Genomic DNA, 24,110 nt, shown 5'->3' on the forward strand with positions numbered 1-24,110 from the left:
GTACTAACATCATGATTAAAATTATTTTTTTAGAACTTGATGTAAGAAGGCAGTTTATTTTATTTAGTGTTTCTTGTATGTGTTATAGAAACATTTTTCATTTTACAAAAAAAGTTCTCTTTTTTTTCTATTCTAGAATCGCTCGGACACTGTTGATCTCTCAGATCAGTCTCTTCTTGTGGATATTTCTGATGCTTTAAGTGAAAGAGACAAAGTGAAATTCACCGTCCATACTAAAGTAAGTTTTAGTTATAGACAAGTTAAAGCAGTCAGATAGCTGATAAAACTAGCAAAAAAAGAAAAAAAAAAGCAGATTATGCTTCTCACTTGGGGGAACCAAAAAAACTTGGCAATTTTAATTGTTGTCAAAGCAATGGAAAATAATAGTGATTATAAAGTTAAAATACTTCCACTTTCTAATTGCTGCCAAAAACAATAGAAAAATTGTTAAATTAATTTTGTTAATAAATTTAACAAATTAATTTCAAGATTGAACCTTAGCAAGAATATATTTGTGGATTTTGGGCAGTTTAAACTTTTCAAATAATGCAGATTTTTGAAGATTCCTTTGATTCAAGTCATCAGTTCAAAAGTGTAATTAACACTGCTTAAGTTCCGCCTTTAAATTAGGTTTTTAGCTATTACTAAAAATATTAACTTTATTACTGTTATTTTTCATTGTTTTTGGCAGCAATTAAAAGCAGATTTTGAGTATTGTTTAGTTTTCTCATTATTTATAATATATTTTCTATTTTAAATTATGAAACTTTGCTGTGAATATATCTAAATCAGGCGCAGAAAGAACAGACAACAGTTCAGAATGTAAAAAAAAAGACAAAAAATAAGAGTTTCACTTCTTTTGTGTGTCTTTACAACAATTTTTTAATATATTTTTATTATTATCATTATTTTGAGTACTAATAAATTGACTAGAACCAGCCTAGTTGGTCCCAGAGCCTATTGCTGGTCGTCACATTTGTATTTGTATTATTATTATTATTATTATTTTTTTTTTTTGAGAAATGCCTGATGGACTCAGCAAATAGAGTAAAAAGTATTGTTTTCGAACTTACCTAAATACAAATACAAAAGTGACGAACAGGCTCTGGGCCCAGCTAGACTGGTCCTAGTCGATTTACAATCCCCAGTGAAGATCAATGGCCCTCTTAAAACTATCTACTCCCTTGCTCATTACCACCTCTTCCGGTAAACTGTTCCAAGGTTCCACTACCCTGCTAAAATAATAATTTTTCCTAACATCCATGTTAGCCTGAGATTTAAATAGCTTAAAACAATGACCCCTTGTCCTGTTTTCAGTGCTAAACTTCAGCCCCGTTACATCTTTCATTTTAATAAATTTAAACAACTGAATCATGTCCCCTCGGTCTCTTCTCTGCTCAAGACTATACATTTTTAGCTTTCTAAGCCTGGAATCATAGTTTAAGTGAGAAAGTCCATTTATTAGTCTTGTAGCTCGCCTTTGAACCCTTTCCAATACCCCCCCCCCCCCTTAAGTCACCAGCAGTTTAGAACTCTGCATGCTTCTCCTTGCAATCTTTGTTTGAAATCATTAGCGCTGTGTTACTGCAAGGTATATTGTGCATGGCCGCCGAGAGCCAAGACCCTTGTCAGTTTGGTCATTGGGCCCCCTAGCAAGATAAAACTTATAAAATTTATGCTGTTCCAATCCGGGCCCCTAGATTCCAACTAGGCCAACATGGTCTCTCCTCGGGCCTGTTAGTGTGATTTAATTAATCTTAAATGGACTATAAAATTGCATTTTATAGACATGTATTTTCAATGCATTACTTTTCTGACATTTTTACATGAAAAATAATGGAAAAAAGGATACAGATGTAATATCCCCCCCCCCCCTCCCTTGGCGAGATTCAAATTTTAGCACAGTACAAAAATTGCCAACGAGGCGATGAGCTTTTTTTACGTAATTTGCATTGGAAAAATTAGTTTTAAAATTAAAAATTTGTATAGCCTGGAGCAAAGGAGAGTCAGAGGGGACATGATTCAGTTATTTAAATTTATCAAAATGAAAGATGTAAATGGATTAAATTTTTGCGGGGAAAGCAGGACAAGGGGTCATTGTTTTAAGCTATTTAAATCTCAGGCTAACTTGGAAATCAGGAAAAACTACTTCTTTAGCAGGGTCGTGGGCACTTGGAATAGCTTACCGGAAGAGGCGGTAATGAGCAAGGGAGTGGATAGCTTTAAGAGGGCCATTGATCTTCATTGGGGACTAATTAATTGACTAGGACCAGCCTAGCTGGGCCCAGAGCCTGTTGCTGGTCGTCACATTTGTATTTGTATACTTTAAGTGTAATTTCATTGCTGCCAACTCTAGTGGTTCATCCTGGTGACTTTCAAACTTTATTGCTTTTTCCCAAACTCCTTAATAAAGTAAATATCTTCTGGATTTTCATCAAAAGAATGAGATTACCTAAAAAGGGATTTTTCGGTAATTAAAACTCCTGGAAAGGAAAATTCCCTGCTGTAAAACAATCACCAACACAGAAACAAAACCTTTTAATACAAGCGTATGAAACTTCTATACGTCTGATCATTTTCGTACATGTTTACAGGGACTGATTTACGGCAGGGCATTCGGGGCTTGGGGCACCAAAGGAAAGGAGGCACCAAATTTCTGTCATCAATTTTTTTTCTCCAGGGACCAGTGTTCGGGGCCTCCGACTAAAGGAAACAAAAATTTTTTGTCATTTGACAATTTTTTTAAATTAAATGAAAGCACATTAGCCAATTGTTGCGGAGAACGATCGTTTTCGCTACTGAAGAGAATTAAGTGTGCTTTGCGTACTCTCATTTCTGATGGTAAATTATCTTTATTAGCTCTATTATCAATAGAAAGAAGTTTGACCTAAAACTTGATTATGAGGACATTATAGATGAATTTACTACAAGAAAACAGAGAAAATATATAAGGAATTATTGATGCGCAGAAAGCACATTAGGATTTACCTTTGCCATTTGTATCATAGTTTTTCCATCTGCAACTGTAAAAAAAATTTTAACATGAAAACCATAAATTTATTTTAAATTTATATTAAATGACTTCTTTGCAAAACATCTTAATTATTAACTTTTTCCTATGAAATCGGTATTTTAAAGTTTTCTTTCTATCAAAATAATATCCAACACTTACCATCATATTTTTTGTGGGGGGGGGGGGGACACCATATTTGTCAGTGCCCAGGGCACCCAGGTGTGTAAATCGGTCCCTGCATGTTTAGCAAAATAACAGCGTCAAATGGCATAAAATTGCAGATGACTGCAGAAAGGTGTTTTGGCATCTGGCGAACATTTTTGTCGGGTGTCTTTTGATCCATAAGCTTATTTCTTTTGCATTGAAAAAGGCATTTCTTGTAAGGCCGATACATGTGTGTGCAGTTTGTGCTGTTTGACATTATTTCTTATTTTACACAAGATGTTTAACTAACTCTTGTTTATTTTATTTTCCTTCTTTTTAAAATTTATTTCCCAAGACAGTAAAAAAATCTCTACTTCCTTACTTTTCACTTGCTATAAGGAACTTTTATCAGTCATAAGAGAAAACAAACTATGCCTATTTTAAAACTTTTTATTCTAACTGAAAAGTTGTAGTTTTTAACCTCAAAAAAGTCATAATAGAAATAATAGTGATTTCAGTTTCCAAATTTTGAGTGTTGTACAGGCTTAATTAAAATATTCCTACTTTTAATTTAATAATCCGTTTTACACTCAAATTTTTGTTGTCAATTTTATCTATGCAAACTCTCCCTAATTTTCTTTACTAATGATAAAGCTGAAAGTCTGTCAGGATCTTTGTCTTTCCGGATCTCTGTGACGTGCCTAGACCGTTCGGCCGATTTTCATGAAATTTGGCACAAGGTTAGTTTGTAGCATGGGGGTGTGCACCTCAAAGCGATTTTTCGAAAATTCAATTTTGTTCTATTTCTATTCCAATTTTAAGAACAAAATTCTCGTAAGATGGACGAGAAAAAAACGAAATTATCATTATGTGAAACCATAACCAAGCCAATTGGCGAGAAAATTCACTATATATTATATGTAAATATACAGGCGAACCAAAAGACCTTTTGATTTTCTATTACAGGCAAAGCCGTGCGGGTACCACTAGTAATGTATAAATGTCTCCAATTTTCAATCTGATGCTAGCAGCAATATAATTTGACATTTCTTTTCTATTCATTAAAATTTATTTCTGTTGTATTAAGTAGTAACTGGTTCTTTATTGATAAGTACTCTTTTTTAAATGTTTAGACAACTCTTCCGTTATTTGCAAAGCCTGAATTCTCTGTTGTAAGACAGCATGAAGAATTCGTTTGGCTTCATGATTCATTCGAAGAAAATGAGAAATATGCTGGATTTACAGTAAGAATACTAACTTTTTAGTTTATATACATGTGTATATGTTTTTCCTCTATTGTGTATATTACGTACTTAGACTTGTGATGTTATTGCTTTGGATAGAACATTTATTATGACAACTTATCAATGTACAAATTATACTCTCATGTTACAACTATGTTAGTAGATTGTTAAGCTTTTGGGTGTTTGCTTTATTGTCGATTTAATTTTTCTATGCATTGAAATGGATTTAAATTATTAATCATTTTTATTGATAAATCAAAAAGTTTGATCCGTCTCCAACCGAAATTTCTCTAAACCCTTTCCTTGAAAATAGTTTGAGACAAGCAATGAATGCCTATCTACACAAGATTTATCATAGCTAGTACATATTGAGTGTATAATTGGGCCCTGAATAAAATGTATTTTCTGTTACAAAGCTTCCCAAACTTTATAACCAGCTGACACCTTTCATAGACCAAAATAAAGAAAGTGAAATAAATTCTTGTTTAAAATCTCATTTTTAAAAAATCTGAAAAAAATGATTTAAAAATATATAAAAATCACACCCTACTCAAAATTAACTGCTGAATGATTTGACTAATTTGGATGGTTTTGGTTATTGAACTTAAAAATCTACTAACAGTTATACAAAACAGAAAGGCCTGTTAGATAGTAAAAATTTTGTGCATTGTTTAAAATATATATACATATATGAACACAGAGTATATATTTCAAATATTTAAGCACTTTATTTGTAAGAAAATACAACTATCAATCTTCATTTTCATTCATAAAAAAAAAAAACTATCCATTTCTTCCAATGTTTCCCAAAAAAATTCGGGGGAAAAAATTGGGTGTTTTTTTTTTCCAAGGCTTCAAAATTTCTGGACATTTTGCATAACTACTTTTATTTTTCATGACAATAGTATTTTGTTTTTAAAATGAAAATTAACTATTTTAGATTCCTCCAGCTCCCCCTTGTCCAGATTTTGATGCTTCAAGAGAGAAGCTTCACAAACTTAGTGAGGGTGAAGGAATGATGACCAAAGAAGAGTTTGTAAAAATGAAGCAAGAACTTGAAATGTATGTTTTTACATTTTCCCTTTTAATGCAGTACCTTTTTAATGACAAATTTATGTCAACTTTGGTAGTTTGTAAAATTTTTGAAACTCTGTTAAAACTGAAGATAATGAACTTTCTGGAAAGAAATCTTCTCCTGTCAGGTTCTCAGTAGGGTTTTAGAAAGAGGAGATCTTGTGTAACTAATTTATTGCACTTTTATGAAGAGGCTACTATGACTTTAGACAATAAAAAAATGGTTTGGAACAGGTTTTCTTAATTTTTCGACTTAGTCCCAAATTTTTTATTCATTTCAAAACCTGATTGCATCCGCTTTTGCAAAATAAGATTGTTTTAATTTACTATCCAATTCTGTCACTTTGACATCAATATTTTTGTATTGACCATTATTTTCAGCCATTATATTTTACTTTTGATAAGAGAGGACTTGTAAATTCGTCTTTTTGCCACGCCCACTGGAAAATGTCAATCCAGTTGCAGCCAAATTGATTTAAGTCAATGCCATCTGTAAAAACTAATATTTTTTACCATTCTTTATCTTGGAAGTCTTAAGATTTTAGTTAATAAAATTGATTGGTAATTTTCATAACAGACATTTTAGATAGCAATAAAAGGCAAAAATTGGGGAATTCTAATGCTTTGGTAATGAATATGCAGATGTTGCAAATTTCTCTAACTGGGGAATTTTTTTTCCATATTTTTAGCCTTTCCTAAAATTTTGGAAATTATGTTAATCATTTAAATCAGGGCTGTCCAACTGCAAAGAACCCACGGGCCAGAATTCCGGTGACTGATCAACTGGCGGGCCGCAGTTTGAAAAGGTTGACAATTAAAAGTCGAATTATTAATAATAAAACAATGAAACAAAAGGATTATAAATCAGATTGCTAACATTTTAATGGGAAAACTGAGGCCAGTCCACCTTCTTTACAGGGGCAAGAATGTCAACATCGATGTTTGTGGATGAAATATGCTGAATAAGAAGTTGGCGGGCCGCGCAATATGCGTTGGTGGGCCGCATGCGGCCCGCGGGCTGCCAGTTGGACAGCCTTGATTTAAATTATTGAATATTCCTTTATTATCTGGTTCAAAACATATTTTATACATGAAATTTTTTCAAAAAAAAAAAACTTCATTTCATTTGTTTTTTGTTTTTTTTCATATTTTTGTTTCTTTATCATGATTAAATGTTAAAAATGGAACTGTTTCAAATAAAAGGTTTTTGTTGTGCCTTTTCTTGATCTTCAGATTTGTTAATTAGGTTTGGTATAACATATATGGCTACATATAAGATCAAATAAGTGAACTTATAAACACCAATAAAAAAAAATTGTAGATTAATTAACAGCTCTTTAAAACTCATTTGTAATTTGTTGAGGTAAAGTTCTTTTAACCCTGTTTTTTTTTATTTATTTTTTGAGCAATCACGATTGATTATTGTTCTCATTTGACTGTTTTTGGTGTCCGTGCCTTTTTCAACTTGGACCAGAAGCCTTTGCAGCACCACCGCCCACCGTCCTCTGCTGGCGGCGTGGCTGCTCCGGTTTTGAGCTATCCGCTTCTCCTGGTCGGAGGCGTCCATGTCCTACACACATACACTCACACACGCCTACGTGCATACACACACAACTGTGCACAAGTAACCACCCAGGAGGAGAGGCAGAATTGGTGGGGGACAGGAGCCGTTTCTAGAAACAATAACTCCAATGAGTAGGGTCCTGTCTCAGTTCGTGATTGCAAAAAACATAATTTGAATTCAAAATTTCAGAATTCAAATTAATTTTTTTTTATTATTATTTTTTTAAATACGTAAATGAGTTTAAAGCATTTTTATCTCGCTTAATTTATGTGTACATACAAACTACATAAAAGCAAACAAATTTTAGAAATAGGTTGACACACTATAATTTAATTGTGCACTAAAGCAGCAGTGTGTAAGCAAAGTAAGTGTGTGAAATAAATTTAAACCTCAAGTGCAAGAAAAAAGTTTGTCAGTTGTGAAAAAATTTAACAAATAAAATAACAAAAGTTGAGATTAAAGGATCTTCCATTATTAGTTGGAATTATGGTGTTTTTGCACTTTTAATCTCCTCCTTTATTATTTTATCATGTTGCCCTGGATAGCTTGAAACACTATTTTACAAATTAGGTTCTTGGCATTCCTCATTCTGCATTAAATCATCCGATCAATTATAAGTGGGTTAATGGAGATTGGAGAGTACCTTAATTTAAAAATAGTTGCAATTGACACTTGGAAAAATGTTTTTTATCTTTCCAAATTACCAATTAAACTTCCTAATAATTTATATATTATGTATTCACTCTTCTAAAAAAAATTTTTTTTTTTTAATTTTAGGGAATATTTGGCTACTTTTAAGAAAACTGTTGCTATGCATGAAGTTTTTTTACAGCGTTTAGCAGCACATCCTATGTTCAGAAGTGACAACAACTTAAAAATATTTTTGGAGTATGAACAAGATGTAAGATCCTTTTGTCGTTTAAAATTTTTTTAATAAAAAAATTCTGATACAATTTATTTATGATGTCAAATGCATCTTTTTAATTCCTCTCTATAACTTTAGAATGCTGAAAATTCATTTTAGTATACTATATCTTGCTTAGTGCTTTTACAACTTTTTAATAGATACATATATGTATTCTCTCTAGTTCTTAAAATTAAAGAACCATATTGTCAGCAAAATGTTATGTTTTAATTCAAACTTTCTTGACTTTGAATTGTGTATTAATTGTTTCTTCCAGCTCAATGTAAGAGGCAAGAACAAAAAGGAAATATTGGCTGATTTATTCAGTAACATTGGCAAAACTGCAGATGATTTACTTCTGTCTAGTACTCAAAAGGTATTTTATTTAGTTTCTAGATACAGTCAAACCCTGTTTTACTGCAAATTGATGTGCAACAAAATAAGGGTTAAGGGCAGTAACTGCAAGTTTTTCTTTTTTGCATTTTTGTCGTCTACGTTAGCTTTATTGTACGAGCTTTCTTGTTTGGTTTCCGCTGACAAAAAGCGTGAAAAAAAGAGTTTATCATAATATTACCCTATTGTTAGTATTGAATACAAAACATGTTTCTTCAAATATCTTGTAGACTCATTTCTGCATATACTGCCATTTACCTGCTCAGGGTGGTATTGGCCTAGTAGGTCTTCACAATCTGTAGGAGATAGGGTTAGACACATGCAACATACAGGTTTTAATAGCATTGGTTCTGTCAAGATGGAGACCCTAAATTTTCATATGTATTCAACACTATAAGATTTCTCATATCAAGAACAAAAAATTAATTCTTAAATTTTGAGAAAGTAAAGTTCTAACTTAATGCATTATAAAATTAGGCGGGCCTAGTGGTAACATTGCTGCGGCAATAATCCCAGGCCAACAGCTGCCTTAAATGCCAATAGGTTATGTTGAAAAAAAGCATTTGACTCTCGCCTCTTTCTTGAATGTTGTGTTGCAGGCATGAAACAGGAAGTAAGAGAAACATACCTGCCAACTGTACTGGTTTTTCCGGGAGATTCCTGGATTTTGATCATTTTTCTTGATTGTATATATGATATAAGGAACATTTGGCTGCACTAAGAATGATGTTAAATCCCTGTTCTTTCCTAAATAACAATGAAAAATCTGTCGTAATCATCCACTGGATTTTTCCCCAGTAGATGTTGGCAGATATGGAGAAAGGAAAAATTGTTTTATTCTAGGTGTGCAAAATATGATAGTATATGGTAAAAACAAAATTGAAGGCAAGTTTGATTTTTTTTTAAATTCAATTTAACTTTTTTGCTCCCAGTTTTTGTTAACTGCTAAAATATAGTTTGATTATACTCTCAATAGAAACTAAAAACCTCCTGGAAGACCTGTGTTCTTGTTTATTAAATTTTCGATTGATTCTAAACAATGAGAGAGAACCTAGCTTCAAGTAATTTGTTATCCAAAATGTGTCCTAAATTTTTAATTCTTTTTTTTCTTTTTATAGGATGTGGATGAATTTTTTGAACATGAAAGAACATTTTTAATTGATTATTACAATCATATTAAGAATGCTACATACAGATCAGACAAAATGACGCAAAGTCATAAAAGTAAGTTTTCCTGTTTCTATACTTTCGATCAAAAATATCAAGCTTACGCATATGAAGACAACTAAATGCTTTTACAAGTACAATGTAACTCTCGTATTAATCATAATATTTCCTGTGGTGTAAAATTTAATTTTCTGCAATTTTTTTTCGATTGGCTTTTGATACAGGGCCTGATCAAGCCAAAGTGTTGTCCTGGTCCCCTCTCACAAGAAAATCCACACATTTTTATAGTATCATAATTTCAGGTAGATAAGCCGCCCTATCTCTCTATATACATCTCTCTCTCTATATATATAATTATGTATGGATGCAATCATTGATTATAGTTAGGAGGAAACTGTATCAAGCGACTGTACTTGTTGATGGATAGAAATGGAGTAAACTTCGTGTAAAAAAAATCCAAAAACTCTACAATTACGCAAAAAACTAGTGTTGCCTGATGACATCTACATTTGATTGGATGAGAAGTTTCCAAATCATTCTTATACTTAGCACTTCATCAAAAAATTGTTTAACTTTTATCAATTGATTTTTTTTTTAATTTATCATCATTGAGACATTTTAAAACATTACTCAGACTATAGGAACTCTAACTCAGACGAGCTAGCGATTCCTCCATTTTTCAGCCTTGTGAAAGGTATGGTACCATTAGGAATCTGGCAACACTGGAAAGAAAAACAACAGCGAACAGCAGTAAAATCATCGCAAATTAACGCATGTTTAAGGGAGTGATAAATTAAATTTAATGAGAAACTCGTTTCATGGTGCAATTTGAAAGCTCTACTAGCGTTTTTTAATGAATTTTAATTCTGCCACTCAATTAGACGAACATGAGAAACGCTCAGAAAGAAGGGGGGGGGGGATTTCTTCAGATATGCCGCATGTGTTCGGTAGTTATTTCAAAAGAGGGGAAGGAGGAAATTTATTCTATTTTGGTGCAAATAAAATTGTGATGTCCAGTCCAAGAACTATCTGAATTACTGTTATGTTACCCTTAGGACACTGATTGTATATTTATTGCCTGTATATTTATTTAAAAATTTGGAAATGAATATAGCCGAGGTGCTACCTAAATAAAATTGATGAGTAGAGAGAGACAGTTAATTTTCTATGGATGTTAATTGCAATCACAGTATTATGTCCAGCTTCGCACCTTTTATTTTCATCAGCATTCAGCACATCAGTTATAAAATCATGTTGGTTGATTGCAAGAGAACTTTAATTGCATAATCTATACAAAATGTGCTATTGAAATATTTTAAGACTGTTTCGTCAGATGAAAGTGTTTAAAATTAATACCTACAGGAAAGAATTGGAAACCTTTACCTTTAAACCTGGAACACAGTTCACCCGATTCAAACTAAGAAGGTAAAAAAAGAATGCTGATGTTACAAACTCGATGTTAGTATAAAGGAGAGTTAGCTCACTTATTTCTGAATGAATTTTTTGTTAAAATAACTAGTTTGCTTTAGCAGTCAGAAGCAATTTTTATATTGAGTATTTTACTCATTAACAGTTGAAATTAAAATCCTGAACCTTTTGCATTGAAATTTTTTATCCAGTATTAAGATGATTATTTCACAGTGTAATGTGTGCCTTTCTGTACCATTCTTTTCTAATGCCAGGTTGCAAGTCACTGAAATTTTCAATCATTTCGACTTTTAGGTAACTGCCCTTTTTATTGTAATAAAAATTTTGATACTTCATAGCTGATCGACTTTGATATTTACAAAATCAACTCCCATTGTAAATTTTCTGTTTGTGCTAATTAAACAAGCTCTCAAGATGTTTTTGAATTAACTGCGAACATATGTTAATCAGTATTTATACATTGTATTATACACGGCGGAGGGGGGGCATGGCACAGTTCAGTGTTCGTGCAGTGAAAAAAAGGTTGATCTAATTATGAGAGAGAGAGAGATAAATGTTTGATCTTCAGGATCAAAATCAGATTTTGGAAAATGTTGGAAGGTGGAAGCAGGAATGAAAAAAATGTATTCACTAAGATAAACTCATCATACGATCAGAAGATAAATTTCAGGGTTGCTCAAAAATGAGTGAATAATACTTGATGGCTATCTTCAAACTATTGCAGAGTGAATTTAAAAAAAAAAACTAAAAAAACAAGTTGCTCTTGTAGAATGGATAGACAAGCCATCATTAACTGTTTTTAATAAAGCATTTTAATTTCCAATCATTATGGCTTTCATCAATACTTATGCAGTAAAAACATTAGTTACATTCAAGAGTCTTGAACTCTTGAGTCTCTCAAGAGTCTTGAACTCGTCTCATAGTTTGCACCCATGTCTTGTTTTAAAATTTGAACATCAACGTAGTAATTAAAGTTAATAGACTTAAAAATATTATAAAATTTAATGATTCTATCCAGTTTTGCTCTTGTTTTGTGCTTTATCCCAAGTAGTGATTTTTTTTAATTTTATGCATTAAATTACGTATAATCTGATGATTTTTTTTTTTTTTTCAGGTGTTGCAGATACCTATATTAAAATTTCCTCATCGCTTGTTCAGTTAGCTACTATTGATGGATCAGAGTTAGAAAAGTATGCCCTAATAACTGAAAATTGTATAAGTTTTTGAATGTTCAAAGAAAGAAAAATCATAGAATTAGCTTCAAAATCATAAACGATCTTGTAATATTAAATCAACGTGTTCTTTTTACTTCCAATGTAAAAATAAATCATTTAGATAGCATTTAAGCATCTTAAACTTGTTCCTTTAACAGGTAATTCTAATTGGTTTTTATAGAATCCTGAATTGTGCTTGATTTTGAAATAATTTTAAACTCATAAACTAACTCCAAGCTCATATTTGAAGAGTTGACTGCATCATTATAAAATACAGCATATTTGCATTTTTATCATAATATAAATTATTGTGAAGATTGTTAATATCCTTCTGTTCCCCTTGATTTCATTTTGATTGCCTGGATTGAGATTTCCAAAACTGTGGTCTCATTGTGTACCATTTCTTTTAAAAAGTGATGTTTGCTGAATTTTGCAATCCTAAAGACATATTTTTTGTGATTTGAATGTTTAAATTCATCACACTTCATGTTAGTGTGATAATATAAATCAGGCAAGAATTAGACTATGATCGGATTCAGATGTACATATCTCTAGATCCATTTCCAAGAATTGTCATTATTTACAGTCTGAAAAACAATATTCAATTAATTGCAGTCCTCGTGCATTCTATGTATTGCTTGATTCCCTTGCTCTATGTCTGTATGTTTTCTGAATTGTGCTTCAATACTTTTTAACATTTTGTTTAAAAGTGGATCATAAAGTAATTTTTTTTTTTTGATGTTTATTAAAAGTTAAAGTTTTATAATTTCAAGTGTTTACCATACTTTTTTGCAGGTTTTTCAGCAAAGTTTCTGATACATTTGAAAAGGCTAGGGTGAGTTTTAATTAACTAAAACATATTTCACAGCTTCTTAACTGAAGTAGTAGTAATCATTTATCAAAAGCAAAATAGCATTGTATTTATTCTTGTAAATTGTAAGATCAATGTCAAAAAAGAATTGAGCAATTTCAAAATTTCTTCTCACCCTTTGAAAAAATTCGTTACAATTCTTGAAACTCCATTTTTTTTTCTTTCTGCTTGGAAAAATTTGCCATTTTAATGTTAAACTTTGGCCATTTGGGAATTGAAAATTTCATGTTTTACTTGCAATTAAATAAAGGTAATTTTTAATATATGGATAAATAGTTTTTTATATATACTTCAAATTAAATTTTACATTACATATAATTGATTTTTCTTTTCCCTTCCATATTCTCTTTCAGTTCAAAATCATATGAAAAATGCAAAAAATAACTATCCATTTTTCAGTTCATGAAAATTCAAAGTGCAAAAATTGAAAGGTCTTAAATTGATGAAATACTTAAAAATAAATATTTAATTTCACTGATGATACAATGTCATAGAATTAAAATTGAAGCATGAAGAAAGTAATTTCTGTGTGCTCATTTGCTCTACTTCAGTGACCAAATACTACTTGCTCTTAAGCATCCAATGCATACTTTTCGAGACATCTTTTACCGAAGCTATGCCAAAATACTTTCATCCAAAATTGTCATCTCCAATTCTTTTAGCGTACTAACATTAATCTGAGAACAGAAGAAAACACTTTGGCTCGTGAGGCATTAGCATCATCCATTCCAAAATTTCATCTGTCAATGCTGATTTTTTATTAATCACATGATACAAAAAGGACCTTGTCAGTGTCAGACAGGAAGAGACGCTATTTTTTTTTTTCAGGATTTTTCAATCTTGCAAGAAAAAAAAAAGTTAGCTTGCAAACCAAAATGACACCATATTAGTGTCTTTTTTTAATGTTTACTCTAGTCACATGTGTGCAGTATGAAATTACAAGTTTCTTACTGGTTCAAAAGTTAGTATGTGTCTCATGAGATGTATCAGTTATTAAACAAAAAAATATTTTTGGTAAAGACATTTTGAAGGTACTAATTTCTTTATTTTTTAATATGTGAAATATTTGGACTGTAGTGAATGCAATTGCGTAGACAGTTCAAAAAAAGTGCATTATAAATTTTAGAACTTTTCTTTGTAGTAGTTGATTAAGTTTTTATTTATTTATTTACTTGTAAATTCATTGTTACAATAGTTTAAAATCTCATTAATGTCCTTTTTTGTTTTAGAAAGTAGAAGGTAGAGTTGCAACAGATGAAGATCTAAAACTATCTGACACTTTACGGTACTATATGAGAGATACCTCTGCTGCCAAAGTAAGATATTGCTTTGCTATACAATGTGTTTTGCTTTGATTTTTCCTAAATTTTCTGTAGTTCTATAGACTTAAAATGTAATACAATTTTTTTTTAGTTCTTGATTCTAATAATGAGCAGTATCTTCATGTATTAATCATTTGGTTTGTAGGTGTCCCAAATTATATTTGAAGCAGTTTATTGTATTAATTTTAAAAAAACCCTCAAAATTGTATTTTATTTAAATTTCATATAGTTAACTCCCTCTCATCCACAATGCTTGGGACCTAACGTTTTGCAGATTATAGTTAGTGTGAATGTTTTAGTTTACCCTTCTTATTTCAATGAATTTTTATATGATTTAATATTTAAAATCCATGGTATGAATCAAAATAATGAACACTTAATTAGTTTACTCTTATCTTTTTTATTCATATAAAGATTATTAAATTTAATATGAATTACTAGTTCTATATTACAAATACAAATGTTATGACCAGCAACAGACTCTGGGCCCAGCTAGGCTGGTCTTGTCAATTAGTCTTCATTAATTACATATTTATGCTACTTATCAATTTTTATTTATAAGTTTACTAAACATAGAAATGATTATTCTTTAACTTCTTTATGCATCAAATCACCAAAAACAGAACCAAATCCAGCTTTATTGAACTAGCCGCTCTGTTAAATCTAGCCCACTTTATGGAATCAAAATTGTTTAGAACAAACGTGATTTATATAAGTATGGGTCACTGTGTATGTATGCTGTAGCATTCAATACAAATTTTGTATCAGTGAATGTAAAAGAGAACATATGCTTAATTATTCAAACTTCTTGTGCCTAAGTAGTCTTCATTTTCCAGAATCTTTTGTATCGAAGGCTTAGATGCTTAGCTAACTATGAGGCTGCAAACAGAAATTTAGAAAAAGCAAGAGCAAAGAATAAAGATGTCCATTTGGTAAATATCCAATTTCTTGTTGTTGGTGTGTTATGCCCCCCCCCCCCACCCTGTGAATTTTGGGAAAATGATTGAATACCAATATTTGAACATTTTCATTTATTCTTTGTACTCATCAAAACCTAACTAAATCCTTCTATTAAAGTCATTTTATTGCAATTTTTTTTCTAAAATATTGTGAATGAACCTGTAAACTGACCTTTAATCTGCTAATTTCATCATTCTTTTTTTTTTTTAAGTGGGACATTATTACATTTTTTAAATTAATGCCATATCAATTAATTATTATCTGCCTTAAACATAATCATTGAAATGTTGTTTGAGAATTTGGTAATTATGAAATATTCCGAACATTAGAAAAGTTTGTTAGTTGTATTTGTAATATTTAACAGAAAGCCTATGACTTTTAAAACACACTCTTTTAATGTATTTAGTACACTAATTTAAAAAAACTTTTGCTGTTGAATTCCCTTGGAAAAGAGTTTTTCAACCTTTTTTTACTCATGGAAAGGGAGGAGTTTAAAAAAAAATACATGTCAATGGCTATTTTTTCTCTTTCTCTTTTCTTTCTTCCTTTTTCTTTTATTTTTTATTTCCTTCACAAAAAAAAAAAAAAAAAAAAACTTTCATTTGCGGCTGGTTTAAAGTATGAATTTTGTTTATGAGCAAGTGAAATTTTTCCCCTTTTTCTTCTTTTTTTTCGCAAAAAAAAAAAAAAAAAACTTTTGACTAGAGGACTGTTAAATACTCGTGAAAAACATTTCCAAGCCTTCATTGTTATGCGATTCCAAACTGTTTTTGTCTCCTTTTCTGCTGAAAGCTTCTGATTTTGAAAGGGGGTACTATTGGAGGGGGGGGAGTCAAAATGAAATATTCTGACATAAATAGGAAATTTGGCAAAGAACTTTCCCCCAAAAATACAGTTTTAGGCTACATTTGGTCAGTGAAAGGGTGTGGATCATAACCCCCTTGCTGCTTGCCATTTTGTCTCATCTTTACAATAGCACTCGGTATTTCTTTGAATTCTACAACTATGCTGTAAAAAATCTGTTAAATATCAATATAAAATTTAGTAATCATGTGGCAATTAAAAGACATAGACTTGGTAAAAGTTGGGGAGGGTTTGGGGACGAGAAGAAATTTTAGTCTCTAGTATATCCATTTCCACTAGTCGCCAAATCTCACTGTAATTGCCATACTTAGTATTTGAACTAAAGCCAACAAATGACAGTAGTTAGACACTGATGTATTTGCAGTAAGTTACCACCCCTAAGCCAGAGCTGAGGCAGAACTACATGCAAATAATCCGCAAAACTATTTGTATGGAACAGTTTCAAAATTATTTTTTTAATTGTCATAATATTCGTTATGATAATTAATAGAAGAGTTAATTTTTATAACAGCTGCTCAAGAAACTGACGCTACAAGTTCCTTACCTCTTGTATACATAATAGCAATTTTATGGTTTGAAAATTGAACTCTCCTCCCTCAACAATATCTGAATATTGTAGTACTTCTGTGTTAAATTTAATGGTGTGTTATAAAATTTGGATTTGAATAAGGAACAGTTTTGTATATATAAATTAATGCGAGGCGTTTAGCTCTTATCTCTTAATAGATGTTGAATTCAAAACTTAGCTATGATCTCAAAGTTATTTTTATCCGTTATTTTCCATAGCATAACATAACACTCCAGGGTCCCCCGTACCTACCACTATGTGTGGTTTAAACGATTTTCCATAGCAGAGTTGCAATGGTTATCAAAAAAAAAAAAAAAAAATCCAAGTCATAAGTATCTGGTTTTTATATGTTAATAGCCTAATATTTTAATGGATTGATCATTCATTTCTTTGGCTGTTTGTAGAAAAATGTGCTTGTTTATAAACAAAGTATATATACAGCTTGCACTTAATAATATTGTTGTAAAAGTTCAGTAGTACTTTTTGCATCTGCTTTTGATGTACTATATTTTTTATTTCCTGAACTGGAAGCTACTAAAAGAAAAAAAATAGTACTTTGCCCCCATCCTCCAAAGAGAAAAAAAATTAGTACTTCATCCATCCCCCCCCCAAGAGAAAAAAATAGTACTCCCCCCCCCAAAAAAAAAGAAAGAAAAGAAACATGTTTAAAATGAGAATGAAAAGTTATAGGAATCTCATCTAAAAATATAAGATACCTTGCAAAAGTAAAGCAAAAAAGGGACTTAACATGTCTATGGTGTTTTATTTCCTTATTTAAAAAAAAAAGTGCATTGTAATTATTTTTCTTGTTTCTTGTGATAAGTTTGTTTCTTTTTGTATATTTCAGGCTGAATCTGCTCAACAGGAAGCATGTGATAGATTTGAAGCTATATCTAAACAAGCTAAACAAGGTGAAATAGCAATTCTTTGAACTTTGCTCTAAGCATAATATAGTCTAATTGCTCTTAAGTATTTTTAAAACTTATTTTGGAGTTAATTTTCTCCGATGTGTAGATTTTAAAATAAGTAAAACATTGTATATGTTTCAGTAGAAAATATTTAGCTCACCTTGGGACCTAGATTTTGCATTTCATTAATAACTTCAGAGTTTAAGTGTTTGATCACATATTATAGGACTTTGTAATATTATTTGTCATTTGAAAATTAATAGTACATAATATAAACAGCTGATTGCTTAACTTGCTGTGCTTCTACTTGCTCTGTGGTTTACTAGTTGTATTTACAAAGATAATTAAACTATAATTGAGTAATGAAATTGTGAGAATCATCATCACAATACTGATTTCATTCTTTTACTACAATGATCAGTTTTCATTTATAAAACTTTTAATTAAGGATGAAAGGTGAAATAATGGCTTAACACTTGAATTGCTAGAGAATTCCGCTTTTACATGTAAAATCTGGATTTTTCAAACTATAAAATTTTCTGTTAAGTCCTGAAATATTGTATACTTTATAGAGAATATTTGATTTATTGATCAGCATTTTTTGATATTCCATTTTGTTGCATGTTAGAAAAAAAAAAGTCATGTGTGTAACAGATATTCTCTTCCTTCTATGTAGAACTACAAGACTTCAAAGTAAGACGTGTTGCGGCCTTTAAAAAAAATCTTGTTGAACTTGCAGAATTAGAAGTCAAACATGCAAAAGTAAGGTTCTCTTGTTTTTATTCTTGTTAAAGTTTACTTTTGGTATAAATAATGAGGATTTTTTGTTATTCTTACAAATATTGATTTTGCTGACCATGTAATTGAAATGAAACATGACTGCTGCATTAATGATTAAATATATCATTCATATTGGCTTGGCCTCCTCTTTTATTTCAGGGCCCTTTTTCCGAATTGTGCCCTTTAATTTGTATCAATTTAAGTTTCAATCTTTAAGTTATTTTCATTCTGTCACCTTCTCATTTGGGCCTCTTCTATTGCTGTGGAAAGCCCCATGTAGAAGCCATGCTTATTTGATGTATATTTTATATACAGATAACTTTTTACTGCACTTGTTATTTTGATTGGTTTAACTTTTACCTGAGTCCCTAAAGTTCTCCCCTTTAAACATTAAAACATTTTTATTCATTTGTGAGCTTTGAAATATAAAATCAGAAAGCTAGTTGAGCATTTTGTTCATAGTCTATGGAATATAGTGCTGGCCAAATTATTAGACGAAGACTCTTGAAAGTAAATTCTTTATTGATTGCATAACTGTAGACACATTAACGAACAGTGAAATAATTATCTAATATTTAGTGTGCATTTCCTTGTTCTTGATGAGCATTTTAAATCTTTTTGGCATACTTTTCAAATGGTTTACACCATTTCTTAACTTTTTAAAAAAAGAGGTAAAAATTTGTTTATACTCACTATTTTATATACTCACATACACATACTCACTAATTACCTAAAACCGACTTTAAATATAACTGAACACACTAATAAAAAGAACTAGTGAACTGTTTAAGCTGATTAAGGTTATGTTCCTGGTAGGTAGATAAACAAAGCAGACAGTGCTGCCACCTGCAAACATTAAATTATGCTAAAATAACGTAATAATCAGTGCACAGTATGTACTGTACTTTAACAGTAAGATAAATAGTATTTTAGTACAAATAGTGTACAAAAAACAAAAAAAACCTCTTTAGTCTAATAATACGGCCAGCACTGTATAGTGTGAAATTGTATTTCTATATCTTCTCTAGAAACTGATGAAACTATTTTGTTAATTCATCTTTTTCCTGATATCCCAGTAGAAATTTCAACTGCCACAGTTGTTAAACATTGAATTTTAAGAAATGAAATATCAATGTTTAAAAATGGCACTTTAAAAGCATTTCACTACTGGTTAAATATCGCCTGATGTCTTGAAATTCCATTAAATCCCACAGTAGCTGATATGCCTGAAATTTCTCCATTTCATTATTGTTACTTAAAATAAATGTAACTAACTTATATTGTACAATCAATTCCATTAACTTAGGTTCCTATGTTGTCTATCTGCCTTTCTTGCACAATTTTGCTTGATATTAAAGCATTAAAAACATTTGATCAGAATCTGTAAATAGTTTTGTGTCCCATTCTGCCCTATGGCAGAGGTGGCCACCTAGAGGGAGTCATGGCGCAGACTGCGCCATTGAAATTTTTTAAGGGGGTTGTTCTGAGGGATATTTTTCTCATTTGGGAGGGGGGGGGGTCTTCGCGATATTTAGGGTGGTGCACCTCTGCCTATGGTTAAGCGTTAGTTTTGACACTTTTACTGAATAGGAATTCCCATTGTATAAGAAAGTGCATCAGACTACAGCTTTGTACATGTGCCTTAAGAAATCGCAGTGTCATAGTTAAACATTCAGCTTTCTTTGCGCAGAAATTAGGGATCTATTGGCAAAATTGAAGCAAAGTTTCAACCAATAGCTGATCACTCTGTAACCTGCTTCCGTATTAAAGACATGTTTAATTACAGCATACAAAATTATTGTAATATGTACTTCTTTCCATACAATTCTGAGTGTACAAAACAATCTAAAAAACAATGACTTCTTCTCGAAATTGTCACTATAGTACGTTAATTACCTGAAGACAAAGACTAAAGAAAGGAGAAAATGGTCTAATTAAGTGCAAATGAAGGCTTCCTCCTTTACTGCATATTTTTTATTTTACGTCGCCTGAATCGTGTAAGAAGAACATTCAAGCTATACATGAAATACACCGCCAGCTCAGTCAATTCCAGTCAAGGACTGCAGTTTCGTGCTTATTAGCACTCACCAGCCCGGCATAGGAAAGTGACTGAGCTGGAGGTGGAGAACCTCTTAAGGAAACCAAGAGTATAGGGCGGTAACTTACTGAATATACCTGCCTTGCCTTCAATCTTAGAGTTGAACCGAACCATTGCTTCGGTCACTCGTCTGGTCAGTGCTAATTCTGTATTAGCTACCAGTTTATTTAGCACTCTTGGCTTCCTTAAGAGGTTTTCCACCTCCAGCTCAGTCCCTTTCCTATGCTGGGCTGATGAGTGCTAATAAACACGAAACTGCAAGTCCTCGGCTGGAATTGACTGAGCTGGCGGTGTATTTCACGTATTTCTGCTTAAGCCCTGGCTATGGGGTGGTAACTTACTGAATTCAAGCTATCTAAAATAAACAACATACGGGCAGGTTAACGGTCTCTATTGGCAATTTCTGCTGTAAATATGGAGGTTCAATGCATTGGTGTTGATAAAGAAAAAGCACAGATAATCCGCACCTCATTAATTTTACGCTTTTTTTAACAGATAATCCATGCATTATACGCAGGAAAATACGGTAATTAGTTTTAAAAATAATGTAATGCAAAATTTTGATATTCTATAGGTGTTTGGGAATTGTGTTTTTTAAAAGTCTATAAATTAGTGGACAACCTTTCCTTATGGTACATCAAATAAATTAGATATATTTTTATAGGCTCAAGCTCAGCTTCTAAAGAACTGTTTGTCGTCATTGAAAGAAGAAAATAATTTGTAAAAAAGGAACTGACAAAAATTGACCACATAATCTGATTCAAGTACTCAGAAGTTCTGAATGCTCTTCATTGCTAATTACGCTCTTGGATCTTTCCCCTGGCCATCTGCCATCCCAGGAAGTGAAAATCTTTACTAAAGAGCGCATTGACCAAGTACTTGAACAGCCAGTTGTGATTGATGAACTACTTTTCAGAATAAATTTTTATAAGAATTATATATGAATTATTCTATATATTTGTTATTTAATTTTAGTAATGCAAAGCATTTGTGCAGATTTATTGCATGCTTGAGTATGCAAGTTTATACATTATCTCTCAACTAGTTTTGGTGTGTAAGACATTCCATAATTTTTTATATGTTACCATGCAAATAATTTAGCCTTTCTAAGCAGTTTTTCCCACTTACAAAAAAAAAATCAATTCTAAGTGTCAAAAAGTTAAATAAGCTTGATTTTTGAGTGTTAATTATTGTTATATTTAATAAATCTGTTCAATTGTGCTTTTAAATATTATTCTAATTGTTCACGAATGTTAAATATTGAAAAGTTTATCTTTTTTTTTTAGATTAGTTATATCTTTATATCTTCTTATTTATTCTTTATTGCTTTAAGTTTTTAACTTGCTGAAATTTTAAATTTTTAACAAATGAATACACACTAACATTTTAAGGATTAATACTGTCTTCATTCACTTATAAATCAGCATTATTATAAATACATTACTTGTTTATATTAAAGGGTGCTATTACAATAATTATTACATTTTTTATAAATGAAAAAAAGTTTCCAAGTTATTTCGTTTGAATTCAATAAATGTTGTACTTTTTGTTTATGATACAATTTAAACTGTTAAATTATCTTTTTTTTCAAATAAATATGTTAAAAGATGTATTCTGTTTGTGTTTCATGTGATAAAAAAAAGTAACAAAACATTCATTATTGTCAGATCTTGTACTGAACATCTAATTTTTTCTTTAACAGCTAAAAATAAATAAACCTTAAAGCAAAGTTTAAAATGAGCCATGAAGCAGTATAACATATTTGTTGAACAGTATAACATATTTTTGAGTATTTTTTGAAAAAAATTGTTTCTTATTTTGAATGATTAAGTTACTTCTCTTAAAGCAATGTAATGTTAGTTCAATCCAAAAAGGTTGTTTTCATTCATAGGGCAAAACACATCCAAATTGAATAAATATATTCAAGAAACACCTACAACACAAACGTGGAGAAGTTTAAAAAATCTTTTTTAAAGTAACTTTTTTTGCATTAGTTTTATATTTTGAAGGAAGACTGCTGATTATGTGAAATCCAGGCTTTATTTCTAAAAAAAAAAAAATCTTATTGATTGGAAACAATACATGATTTATCAATCTATAAAACTTTCTTTGTTTTTATTCTTTTTTTGTTTATTTATTTATGGTTTTTTTAATTTATAAAAAGGATTATAAGATTATAATCATGCTTATTTGATGATTAATATTAATTATAGTGGTGATAATTGTAATAATAAATATCACTGAAAATAAATACAGGGAAGAACAATGAATAATATATGCAATTTCAAAAAGATAAAAAATAAACAAAAATAGGGTTTTATTTAAAATTCATCTTGATTAAAATTGCTTTAAAGTTGCATAGTAGAATACATGTATTTAAAAAAAAAAATTAAAGTCTACCCATTCGCTGCCTCACTAAACACTGTCCAAAGTTTCGATTTGTAATTGAAAAATTCCTTGCAGAAGAAATAAAAATACATTGAGAGGTTTGTGTCGGTAACACTCTCCAACTGAAGTGAAAATTTTGCTTCATTACTAGAGGGGGGCATTGAATGAACTTTAGAGAGAATAGAAATGCGAATAAAATGCCCATTGGGAGATGCTATCAAAATAAGGTATGCCCCAGATATGTGCTTAGTCCAGTCCTAAATGATAAATTACAACTTTTTTAGGACTAACCATTTGTCATACCATAAGATACATGCAAAAACATTCTGACATATTAACAAGTATGTTGTAGCTATCACAAAATCTTTTCTACCCTATGAGTTTTTGATTTTATATATAATCACGATAAGACTGAAATTCTCCTTTAAAAATAATAATAATAAAATAATGCCCTTATCAATTGTCTCTGCAGGAAATAAATATTTACTTACAAAAGCAGAATCGAGAGTAAGTGTTAACCGAGTCGTTCAGAGATCAAGTGAATCAAGTTGTTTCCGCTTTAGCTTGGAACGCCTCATGTATTAAATATAGAAGAGAATTGGACATTGTGTAGACCTCCTACATACAAAATGTCAACCTTTCTAAATGGTGCAGATATATTATTTACCCATAATATGAACAAACATATGAAAATGCGTCAAAATAGACTCTGGGATGATCAAAAAGGATTTTTTGGGGGGCTGAGTGCTTGAGAGGAAATTCTTCATTAATAACGCTTTTGCTTCTTACAGAGATTACTACTCCTCACACATTCCATGAATGGCTACTGTTGCCGTCTCTGTAGAAATGATGTGAAGCAGTTTACTGTGATACATAATTATTCCCAACGTAGATTCATTTTTAATAAACTTTAACAGAAAGATCATAAGAGGTTGGAAATCTACTAAAAGAAAAATTGTTAATAATCTTATTTCTAAATGCATTTCATATATTAATTTCTGTATAATACAGTTGGCTCTCTGTTTAACGACTTTCAAGGGACCACGAAAAATCGTCCTTAAGTAGAAAGCGTCCTTAAACACAATGCTTTTAACACTATAGTGGACCATCTGGAACCGTGAAACGCGGTGGTTAAATAGAGAAAGTCGTTAGAGAGCCAATTTTGTGTTAAAATTTAAAAACGTTCAAATTTTATACCATACTCCT

General features: G+C 30.9%; 1 protein-coding gene across 1 annotated transcript; it reads left to right on the plus strand.

Moving 5' to 3' along the window:
- Positions 1-137: 137 nt before the first annotated feature.
- Positions 138-22,035, plus strand: LOC129227802 (sorting nexin-6-like). Its single transcript, XM_054862413.1, has 13 exons — positions 138-238; positions 4,291-4,401; positions 5,342-5,463; positions 7,817-7,940; positions 8,221-8,319; positions 9,455-9,560; positions 12,046-12,121; positions 12,941-12,980; positions 14,246-14,332; positions 15,175-15,270; positions 17,578-17,641; positions 18,315-18,400; positions 21,181-22,035. Exons 3-13 carry the CDS (start codon positions 5,417-5,419, stop codon positions 21,238-21,240), a joined length of 885 nt encoding a protein of 294 aa, XP_054718388.1. The 5' UTR covers positions 138-238; positions 4,291-4,401; positions 5,342-5,416; the 3' UTR covers positions 21,241-22,035.
- Positions 22,036-24,110: the final 2,075 nt, after the last annotated feature.

The sequence above is a fragment of the Uloborus diversus genome, chromosome 8, assembly GCF_026930045.1.
Source record: "Uloborus diversus isolate 005 chromosome 8, Udiv.v.3.1, whole genome shotgun sequence".
Taxonomy (NCBI): Eukaryota; Metazoa; Arthropoda; class Arachnida; order Araneae; family Uloboridae; genus Uloborus; species Uloborus diversus.

Excerpts from the sequence above, each read along its gene's own strand:
- LOC129227802 (XM_054862413.1), top strand. The coding sequence starts at position 5,417 with ATGATGACCAAAGAAGAGTTTGTAAAAATGAAGCAAGAACTTGAAAT. Across the intron at positions 12,122-12,940 it reads GATGGATCAGAGTTAGAAAA|GTTTTTCAGCAAAGTTTCTG; the intron begins GTATGCCCTAAT and ends ACTTTTTTGCAG. Across the intron at positions 17,642-18,314 it reads ATCTAAACAAGCTAAACAAG|AACTACAAGACTTCAAAGTA; the intron begins GTGAAATAGCAA and ends CCTTCTATGTAG.